The 11475-nt window shown below is 32.5% G+C and overlaps 1 protein-coding gene across 1 annotated transcript; it reads right to left on the bottom strand.

The window, feature by feature from the left end:
- Window positions 1–2208: 2208 nt before the first annotated feature.
- On the bottom strand, window positions 2209–3612 carry LOC103927244 (putative transcription factor bHLH086). Its single transcript, XM_009336139.3, has 5 exons — window positions 3127–3612; window positions 2792–2899; window positions 2628–2693; window positions 2437–2502; window positions 2209–2334 (listed from the first exon to the last, which is right to left on the bottom strand). The coding sequence occupies exons 1-5, from the start codon at window positions 3610–3612 to the stop codon at window positions 2209–2211; spliced, it is 852 nt and encodes a 283-aa protein (XP_009334414.3).
- Window positions 3613–11475: the final 7863 nt, after the last annotated feature.

The raw sequence follows: 11475 nt of genomic DNA, 5'->3' as shown, positions 1-11475 counted from the left end.
CAGTTCGAAAGTTTTATTGGACAGCAACTTGGCTTCCGTCCGTTGGTTTGTCTTTTTTTTTTTTTTTTTTTCTTTGTTGGAGAACATGCGTCGGTTTCTTTTGGAGATCTGTCGATATACGAATAATTAAATCATTTTTATTTCTATATAACCAAATGATCGTATCGAGTTTGTCATTTACGGAAAATTTAAAAAATCTCATTTATAAAGTAAACGATAATTTTTCCTTTTTAGAAGCGAAGAAGTTGGGTTGGGTTCGTGCCCATCGTTTATATAATAAGCAGTCTCGTGCCCGTTGTTTATACAATAAGCAGTTTTAAAAATACTTAAAAAATGATTAAAAACGATTTTTGTGAAAATATTTCTAAAATTAATTTTTAGTAAAAATACAAGTAAATTTTGGAAAAAAAAAATACTTGAAGTAATTCTTGTAAGAAACACATAAATAGTGTTTTTTGTATGAATCACGTAATCAGAGCTGCTTGCAAGAAGCACTTCAATTCTTAGTAAAAATGTAAGTAAATTTTGGAAAAACACTTGAAGTGCTTAATGTAAGAAATACATAACTAGAGCTTTTTGCAGGAAACACTTCAAGTGTTTTTGAACCCATATTTTTTCTTTAAAAAAAAAACACTTTTAGTTATTTTAAAAACAATTTCAAATGATCTCTAATAATTGTCTAGTCATTTTAAAGAGTTTCAATTGCTTTTTCAAGAAACACTTGCATTTTAGAAGTATTTTTACTGAAAGCATTTCCAAGCTGAAATTATTTAAAAAAAAAATCAATTTCAAATAAGCACTGGATCGAATAATACTACTTTAATTTATACGGATATAGTTTGAACCGGAAACAAAACAAATTGAAGAAAATCCTTATCAATGTAGCAATTCGCCACTTGTCAATAGTAACTTTATAAACCAAATAAAATAGTAAGGAGCTGCAGGCGTGAGAATTGTGTCACCTTTGCAGTGGCTTAGCGATTGATCATCTAATTAATAACTTTAAACTTTAATACGCGGATGGTAATCTCCGTGGCCATTTATGGGAACACGTGGTTAAAGCATGATTAGAGACTGGATTAGTCTAGATCAAAAAAAAAAATTATTAAATCAATTAAAAACAGTTTAGGCATCTAAATCACGGTCCAAATAGTTAAAACTAAGACTAACTATTTTTTAAAAATATAAAAGGGATGATTAAGTAGTAGAGTTTGAAATTTCGTCGTGGGTGGTCCATATGTTTAAGTATACTTTAATATTTACAGATATCTTTCGTTATCTTATACAGTTAAACAACAAAGGTAAATTTGGATTTGGGTAAATTCATGAATCTAACTAGATAAAAAAAAATTTAAAAAAAAAAAAAAAAAAAAAAGGGGAGACATTAAGCCGATCAAACTTTGAAACCCATTCAGCTGGTTAATGGAAATTCTTGCATTGAAATATTATTTATCCTAGCTGTTCGGTTTGTAAATTTATGGATTTTGAATAGGTATATGTAAAAAATAATAGCTTCAAATAGAATATTAAAACATGTCTGTCGTACTTTTTGGATTCAACTTTTTACTTTGAAATCAATGAGTACCACGTAATTTAGCTACGTTAAACTGGATCTATGAAGGATACCGAACAACCCATTTGATTTTTTTTTTTTTTGGTCAAATAGAATATTAGATTTGGAAAGTGATCAATTCAAGTTTTAGAATATAACCAATAAAAAAAACAAAAATGGTAGAGCATTTGGGGCCTCTTAAAATTGGGGTCATTTTAATTAGTGTCCTTCCCTTAGAAATGATCGGTCCATGGATATATTTCAAGTCAAATTCTTGGACCATTGGCTAATCTAGCATGCACAAGAGGACTTCTTTCAAAATCTTGAGTAACCAAATATCGTTTCGTTAGATTACATATATAGATCTAACATATATCAGTATTTGACCATGTCTCTTTTCTAAAATATGGATCAAGAACAAAACAAATGGACTCTCCATGAATGACACTAATGCAGTTATACAGATCAAGAAGCATAATTAATCAGATCACAACATTTCACAATTAAAGCAAAAATACAGGTTATAATTCTTAATTCATTGCCCACTTCCTTGTATGGCAACACTTTTCCTTTGCCTACATATATAGTTCTCTTGTTTTTATTTTTATATATTTTTCTAGCTTAATTATGCCTCATTTTCAATTACTAATCAACGATTACTTCGAGCTTGAACTTGTGTCTCTCTGAGAAGATGAGAGGATGGCATCAATGGCTTCCTTCACTTGAGAAATATCAGCAGCTTTCCCACCTTGAACCGGCCAAAATTCATCGGTCGCCAACACCTAAATCATCAGATCCCATGCATATAAGACTCTCTAGTATTAATTTGAAAACATGCAATAGATAAATTAATTTACAAGGAAATTATTTGTTTGATGTCACACCTTGACTTGCAATTGAAGAAATTTAACATAACTGATCGCTTTCTCTAACATGGTCACCAAATCAACCTGCAAAAATGTACGTATAAGACAAATTTAAGAATTACAAAAAAAAAATAATAATAATAATATAAACTTACAACACTTTATGTGGTGATCAAGAAATTATATAAGCTAATAAGAAATTAACTCACCTTGCAGCCATTGGGAACCAGTTCTTGCAGCATCTTAAGCCGCTCGCTAATCCTCTCTCGTCGATTCTGAAAGACAAATATTCTTTCATCATTATAAATTCCATTTGATATAGTTTGCTTAGGTTGCACTAAATTAATCAAATTTGCATGAATTGTGTCCAAACCTTGGCTGCAATACTTTGGGGGTCCTTTGAAGCACTTGTCGATGACTTGGGTTTGGGCTTCTTAGTTGCACTGGTGCATTGCTTCTTTGAAGGTTGCATGCTCTCTCCCTGTCAACAAATTTCTGCTATATCAAGGCCATTGTTCGTGGTACACAAATGAAACTATACAAGTTACATGACAATGTTGACTTCTAATTTAGCAAGAATTTATTGTCAATCTAGACTGCACATTGTAGCATGAATCAACTCAATATATTATATAGTCGAGATTGATAGTTTTCCGACATATTTAATTAATTTTGTGAACAAAGAGAATAATAAGAGAAGCTAATTACCGTAATGGGACGCTTGTGAAAGCCCGCTTCTTGCTCGTGTGATTGCTGGAAATTATCAGTTGCTTCAGAGTATATCCATCCATAAGCCTCATGATCTCCATGGTCTTCCTTTGATGTGCTGGGGATGGAGCTGCTGTAATTGCTAGCCGTCTGAAACCAATTCAAATCCCCCGAAAGGCTATGATCGCCGATGCCAGTCGTCTGATTCCACTGGCTGTAACTACCATGATGCAAATCACTGTCGCAGTTATCTTTGCTGGCACTACTGTTCAAGTAAATGCTTTGAGAATTTTGCTTGTTTTTATCAAAACAAAGCAGAGATTCACCACTGTTGTAGTACCCACTTTTGAAGTTAATAAGCTGATCAGGTTGGTAACTAGATGTGGCTCTAAACACAAATCCATTAGAAAGATCTGAAACTTGAAGGGAATCATGAGTGCATGAGTCATGAGGAGTAGACATTCTAATATCCTTCGCTAGTGCCATTTCTAGGAGGGGGGGGGGGAGAGAGAGAGAGAGAGAGAGAGAGAGAGAGAGAGAGGAGAATGATGCTAAAGTAAACTACTAAACTTGATTATCAAGTAGTTAGCTAGCTAGGCATGCATATGCAGAATGACACAGAGTGGAAACCCTATTTGTAGGGGTCCAAACTAAAAGATTATTATATTATTGGTTATGGGTCTGATTGCAATATTATTAATTAAACCAAAATAAATAATTAAAATGTATGACACTGAAAGTAGCTAGCTAGCAAAGTCTAATTAATTATAGTGCTAATGGGAACACGAAAAGTGTATAAGTTAACTAATACCGTTGGAGATTGAGAGGTCTATAATAGTATGGCATTCGTCTTCTAAGTTTGAGATTTGGAGGTATCAAGTTCGATTCACATGGATGCCAATGACGTATTATATATGTGTTGTATTCGATTGATACTTAGTCATTGTCACCTTGGAGGTCTCAAGTTCAGTTCACATGAATGACAATGATGTATTATAATTGTATTGTATTTGATCGATACTTAGTCATTCTCTGATCTGTTGTATAGCCTAGCCTAATCCTCCTCCCTTATTGCAAAATATCCATCTTCTTTGAGAACAATAACGTGGAGGAGGTAGGATGGGCAGTTGGTTAGATCTAGTATGGAACGTACTCGGACCGTAGTGGAGTCGACAACTCTCCCTTACTAACAGCTTGATGCACTATCTCCCTTTAACCCTTTGAGCGAAATGCGGTAAAAGGAAGAAAAATTCATGGAACGACACCATCGTCTCCACCTGTAGGAACTACGAGATCATCCCAGAACACCTTCGACATCCAAGTGTAGCTAATCTAACCACATTTTTCATACTATATTTGTATTATTTATCTAATATAGATGAGACCCACATGTGTTATAAAAAATTTAGTAAGTGCCGTATTACTCAAAGAAAAAAGAAAAAACTAATATTGTTGGAGATTATAAAATAATAATTATTTTTGTATTGGGAATGTTAGCTGGCGGAAGTGAGAAATTAGATAGGGAGAAGATTATATCCCATATCGAAGAAGATGATAATTATACTGGAGGAAAAGCATGCATGCAGCAGAAGGGTCGCCGGATCTGTCGCCACCCCACGTCGCTGAGATTCCCAGAGAATTCATAGTCTCTCATCATCTTCCGGAACCTGGACCACTTCAACGTAGCTTCCTATCAGCTTTCCCTTCTATCTCATCGGCACGTGGGTTCCGGCTGTATTTTATTTATTTTAATACTATTTTTCATTCTATTTCTATTTTTATACATAATAATACATTCTTGTTATAGACACACACACACACACACACACACACACACATATTCAATTATGAAGATCAATTTACAACTTGAAAGTTTGAAAACCTTCTAGACTCGTTAAGACAAATTATCAAAAATATCATATTTGATGGGAGACAAGAGGTTGTTAATTTGGTTCGTGGAATGAGTAATTTGAAAAAGTAATGTAACTCTCATGTTTAAGTTTAGGGGACGTGAATGAAAACCCTCATGTCATTATTTGTTAAAATTTTAAAGTCGGATCAATGGCTCACTACTAATAGTAACTTAAACGAAAGAAATAATCAATAATGTGTTCCTAGGCTTGAGAAAAAGCATGCCCAACCCAAGTTACGTAGTTAAAGTTCGGCTTTGATGCATGTGTAAGCTAAAGTCCCATTGTCATGGAATTTGGAGATAATTAATATAACACATGGTAGAATATTTAAAATTGTTATTTAGCGCTCTATAATCTCATTTCCATTTAATATAATGTTGGATAATCCACGTCCATTATTACAAACCACATGAAAACAGTATGAGAGTATAGAACTTTGCAGGCAGACCAAAATGTATGTGTACTAACAAGAATACACGACATTTCTTTTTATGAATGTATGTATTGTATGGTATCTGTATGACGAGAAATTTTTCTGTGTGTCTGAAATACAAAGCGGTACACCATAATGTTCTTAACAATTGGAGGGAAGTTTTTTTTCAAGTCCCTCTACATTTTATAATAACATGTGGCATATCCACCCGTTTTCCTGGTTCACGGAAAAATCTCCCCACTGTGGAATAATACTAATAAACCAATTACTTTTGTTTATGAACCTTGAGAAAGTTACGAAGTATAGAGGATCTTTAAATCACATATCAAAAATAAAAATAGGTATAACTTTTTTAGAAAAATAACATAATCAAATACATACGTAATCATTTTTATAATCTAAAGTAAAAAAATCGTATGCTGGCATATTTATAGGTATGTTAAAATTGTATTTCATAAATTTTGTTACGATAAACGCCAAATATTTAATAGAAGAGACTGGATTCGCCAAAAAAATTTCTAAACTTTTGCTGCAAAATTTGAATTAAACGTTTTAAGTCTCGTTTAACAATAACGACATATTTTAGTTACAAACAGACTGATTAAGTGAGGGTGTAGTCTGTTTTCTACATCTCGATACAAGTTAGCGAGAAAATTAAATAAAGCATTTTCTGAAGTCAAATATGTAAAGAATATTTTCGTGCACTGAACCATTTGCTGCTTGTTAAACATAAAAACTCATGGAAGGTCATCATCCACATGCATATGTTGTGTCTTTGACAGAGATAATGGGGGAGGAATAGGGAAACCCAAAGCTGGCATCGAAACAAGAGAAATATTCCTTGTCTCAAGGAGATTGTGTTGACCCTTTCCTTGCCTTGGAGAGATATTTCAGTATGCAGGTATTTGGTGTAATCGTGTTTTCGACACACTAAAAAATTATCTTTATTGTAAAAGAAAATTTATCAGAAACACGGTCCATACACCAAAATTTCTTTTTGGTCCGAATCAATCTCTCTTTATTACACAACAGATCATAAACTCTCTAACCAATTAATCTTAAGATTTATTTTAATGCCATTCCCCTTATGTCCTTGCTGGTTCATACTCACTTGAAATTATGAGTAAATCCGTCCTAATTCCAGAACCTCTAAGAAGAAGACTATATATTGAATCCATCTGGCAGTTTAAGTTCCTAATCAATCATTCTTAATTATATGTTAGCACAAGAGGTGGTCCCAATTTTTGGCTAAAGAATAAACTAGTCCCGTCTATCTTATCTTTATTTCTTGATAGGAAATAATATTTATAAGATAAATTTGAACAGTATATCAAAAACTTCGGTAACAACAAAAGTAATAATCTAATTTAAGGTGGAGCAAATCACATGACTCAAACAGCTCGTATTACTAAATTTAAGCACAATTCTAAACCGAACTCTCATGCAATTCAAAATAATTGAAATCCTGAATTAACCGATAAGTTTAAAACTTGATTGCCACCGTAAATCAAAGTTATGCAACAATAGAACTCACCAAATCTTTGCATGAAGAATTTGTAGAACAATTGCCGTATTTATATACTCAAACTTGGTCTCCACTTAATAATGCATAATAGCGAACATAAGTCCTAATCTAACTAGTAGGCCAAAATCATATGACACATGATAAAAATTATGTAGTGAAGAACCATGTCTCAGACCCACCCCATAAAGTGCAGGATACCTGAGACTGATGTGAGACAAAAAGAACATATAAGTAATAAGGCGAGATATAACATACTATAATTCATGCTTTATGACTAAATACTATAGACACTGCCAAACAACTCCCCTAATTTTCCTTATTTTTGACAAATGTCATATTTTTAGAATTCAATCCTAATAATGAATGAATTAACACTCTTTTCATTTGAGAAAATCTCAAAGGTGCCCCTATATAATCCCCTTCTTTGTATCTCCTCAATCCCACCACTAATCTCACCACAAATCATTTTTTTCGTGAATTGTTCCCATCGCCATCAGAAAATGATATGTTTGCTGCAGCAATATTAGAAAGGAGAAATTAGGTTCTTATCATTCTTTTTGCTATTCCATTGATTAAAATGCTATTCCTTTTCAATTTTTGATCAAAGTTTTTGGGTATTAATAACATCAATAATTATTTCAATAATAAAATATTTTTTTATTTCTAAATATATTCATTTAATGTTAAAAATGTTACAATTAGTATATTTATATTTATAACTAAATTTTTTATCATATATTTTTAGTTTTGGCTTGTACCCATTTTTAATTTGTAATTCTTTTTTAATTTGTACCCATATATGTAACATCCCACATCGCCCAGGGGAGTGATCCTTAAATGTATATTCACATCTCTACCTAGCACGAGGCATTTTGGGAGCTCACTGACTTCGGGTTCCGTAGGAACTCCGAAGTTAAGCGAGTAGCGCGCGAGAGCATTCCCCCGATGGGTGACCCATCGGGAAGTTCTCGTGTGAGTTCCCAGAAACAAAACCGTGAGGGCGTGGTCGGGGCCCAAAGCGGACAATATCGTGCTACGGAGGTGGAGCGGGCTCGGGAAGTGGTCTCACCCGGGCCGGGATGTGACAATATATTAATTTCTTTTTGTGCCCATATTTTTTAATGTTTATTTGTATTCGTACCCATATATTTTTTTTATTTGTACTTTTTATTTTTGCTAAATGTACCCATGCTAATTATATGTACCTATTCATGTAAAACTTTTTATTTTGTTATATGTAGAATGTACCCCTTTTTTTTTTTATATATATATATATATATAATCTATTCAATTTTTTTTAATCCATTTTTAAACTTATATGGGTACATTATTTTTTCTTTGATTTTAAAATGTATCCATGTCAAGTTTAATCGAAGAAATTTGCTAATGTTATTAAGCCTAAGATCTTCTTTTTTTTGTTGTTGTGATTTTGAAGAATGTACCCATGTTTATATATATAATCACACACATTTGTATATTTATATTTTAATATTTTTAATCCCACAAATTATGGTTTTTTATTTAAAATCTCATTTATATAAACAACTAAAATTTCTAATTTTTAATTTAAAACATATAGCAATGTACGTAGAAATAAATTCTCACATTGATTTCAGGGATCTCGATCAAAAATAAAAAACCAACAAGGTTTCAATCAAAGAATATTTCTAACCAAGGACCGCATCCAAAGTCTCCCTATTAGAAAATATGAAAATAACAATATAAATTCTGATAAGAATAACTATAAAATTCACAAACTGAATATACTACATCAATAAATGTGTATAAAATCAATGTAGAGAACAGAGAAAGTAAGAAGTATATCAATGTAGACAATAGAGAAAGTAAGAAGTATGCTTACAAACTTGGACGTTTGCATAAATGCAATGTCCTAAATATAGAATTTTGCCTGCGTTCGTCTTCCATGATTCAACAATTTATAATTCAAAGTCGAAGCACTTTAATCTCCGGAGACTTTGACAATAAAGAATAAAAGACCATGGAGAAAACTTTACTATTTTTATTTTATTTAGACGAGTGGGATGGTTGAGTTTATATAGAACTCCAGCCACCTGTTTTGAAACATTGTAACGGTTGAATTAAGTTCCAACGAACAGATGCACTCATGCAATTGAATTTGAATTCAATCCAAATACTTGACTATTATTTTCATTCACACAAAAATTAAATATTATAATATTATAATATATAATTTCGAACCATGTACGCCTAGGGAAGAAAAGAAAATTAAAGCCCCATCCTGCCACCTAAGAAAGTTCCGTTATTTTTTAATTCATTAACAACATTGTTGTGTGATTATGATTTTTGCAGGTTGCTCGAATTTATGCCTTCATCATCTGCGACGATGTGCAAATTTGATTGCAACAATGATCTATATGCTTTGTTGGTAACCATTTTCACAAATGACAATATCCGCACATTTTTGGTGTTCTATTTCATTTTCCACTTTATTTTCCAATTCACTGTGGAACACGAACATTTTAAGAATTTTGTACATGGCTAATTACATTTATAGTTGTATTATCTTTCATAATTTCCTTTGTATACAAATTCAAAAACCAGATATTAGCTAATGATGTTTATACCCTAATTTAGCAACAAAATTTCTCGCCAAATTGAAAGCAACAAACTTATAGTCTTACCTGTTTTACCGATACCACCAAGTCCCAACAATTATGACAAGCGTCATTGCCAATTCAAATTTTCGTTGTCTTCGTCGTCATCCTCTATCATTTATGTGGTGGTGGCCAATGTTGTGAGGAAGATGAAAGCACAAGGAAGAGAGAGACGGGTGAAAAGTCCTAACAAACTGAATTACAGAGAGATTGTATGATAGCAGGTGAAGAAAGATGAAGAAACTCGAGAGAATCGCAGGGAGGGAGAGAAATGAACAGAAGATTTCACATTAATTAATCAACAAAACATGTATACAACAATTGCTGTTTATTGCATGTAAGTTGTAACAAACTATTCTAAAAACCTAGCTTATGTGGCAACGCATCCAAATAGAGAAGAAAGAAGGTAATGTTATGACGTTGTCGCGTAATGGATATCTACTTCGAGCTAATTAATATATGAACTAGGGTTTGAATAGAGACTGTTCAATTCAGTTTGGTTGATCTTTGATCTACGGATTATTTATCCAACAAAGATGCCAAGTATGAAATATGCATGCAAGAGGCTTATATATATACATACACACACACACATATATATATATATATGAATTATGCAGCCATTCTTCGTGACTATGGTCAGATTAGCATGACTACTAGAGTCATTCAATCAAGGGGGAGAAAAGACCTATAACTTACCAAGTTGATTTTTTCAAGTGGTTGCGTAATTAGTGTTAACTAGCTTTGCCAACTAATAAGAAATTATATCGTACGTGAATGGAATTTCCTACCGACTCCTTTCATCCAATTTCAATTTCCATGTGAATTGGGGCACGATTTCTACTTTTTCCAAAGGCAACAAAAATCTTCACAGTATGTGGACTTTTTCTAGTGTTTTATTATTAAGTATGGGGCCCATTTTCTATTTAGTAAATAAATAATAATTCTGTCTATTAATAAGTATGGTCTTGGACAATAATAATGATTTCTTTTATAGAATTTAGCTGCTTGGTTGATCCACTTCTATTATTTTGTTTGGCTGCAGTTCCGTTTTGAGTATAAGTTCGGACGATCAAAAATGGGGAAATAATAATTTTTAATTTTTTTACAGTAGCTAAGGTGAACATTATGGGGATAATACATACGATATTATTTATACTAAAAAGTGAATGAGTGGACTAAGCTGAACACGACTCGAATTAAAGAGGAAAGGAGAAATTAAATGAGAGTCATGCATATGAAAAAGAGGAGGAGAGCTTAAATTTCAAAATACAAAATTGGACCCAAACACGATACAGATGCCCACAAGTTCTGATTCTTTATTTGAAGATCACTATTAGAAATTATCCAAGTAAAATGTTTTTTAGTTAGCAAAATGTATTAATAAATAAACGGTTCATCATGAATAAGTCATATATTTGGATGAATAAACGATCACTATTTCAAATGATTTTTCGTAAATGTGATTTTCAAATGAAGATGAAAATTGAACAATTCCATCTATAAATTTTATATGGTGTAGATACCTTATTCGTAAAGGGTAAGATATGTGAACTTCCCGCATAAGAGGATGCAAGTATTATCCTTCTCGTACACCCACTACCTAGGATATTTGTAGAAACACTCGACGACCAAAATGTTTTTGGTAAGACTGGCCAAAACCTTTCTTGTACATCAATCCTTGATCATTTAAACACACTAGTAAAAAAAAATTCCTTGCACGAAGGATCTTGAAGTTCGTCTCTCAAGAAGGCATTGCGAGACAAAAATTAACATTCGTCGCACAAAATCTCTCAAAAAAAATATATAACCTTTGTTTGATGTTAATAGAAGTAAAGAATC

This window comes from the organism of the source record quoted next, unplaced genomic scaffold (genome assembly GCF_019419815.1).
Source record: "Pyrus x bretschneideri cultivar Hongxiangsu unplaced genomic scaffold, Pyrus_bretschneideri_v1 Contig71, whole genome shotgun sequence".
Taxonomy (NCBI): Eukaryota; Viridiplantae; Streptophyta; class Magnoliopsida; order Rosales; family Rosaceae; genus Pyrus; species Pyrus x bretschneideri.
Note: the sequence above shows the minus strand (reverse complement) of the source record. Positions and strands in the feature narration are given on the sequence as shown.

Excerpts from the sequence above, each read along its gene's own strand:
- LOC103927244 (XM_009336139.3), bottom strand. The coding sequence starts at position 3,612 with ATGGCACTAGCGAAGGATATTAGAATGTCTACTCCTCATGACTCATGC. Across the intron at positions 2,900-3,126 it reads TTCACAAGCGTCCCATTACG|GGAGAGAGCATGCAACCTTC; the intron begins GTAATTAGCTTC and ends ATTTGTTGACAG. Across the intron at positions 2,503-2,627 it reads TGGTTCCCAATGGCTGCAAG|GTTGATTTGGTGACCATGTT; the intron begins GTGAGTTAATTT and ends ACATTTTTGCAG.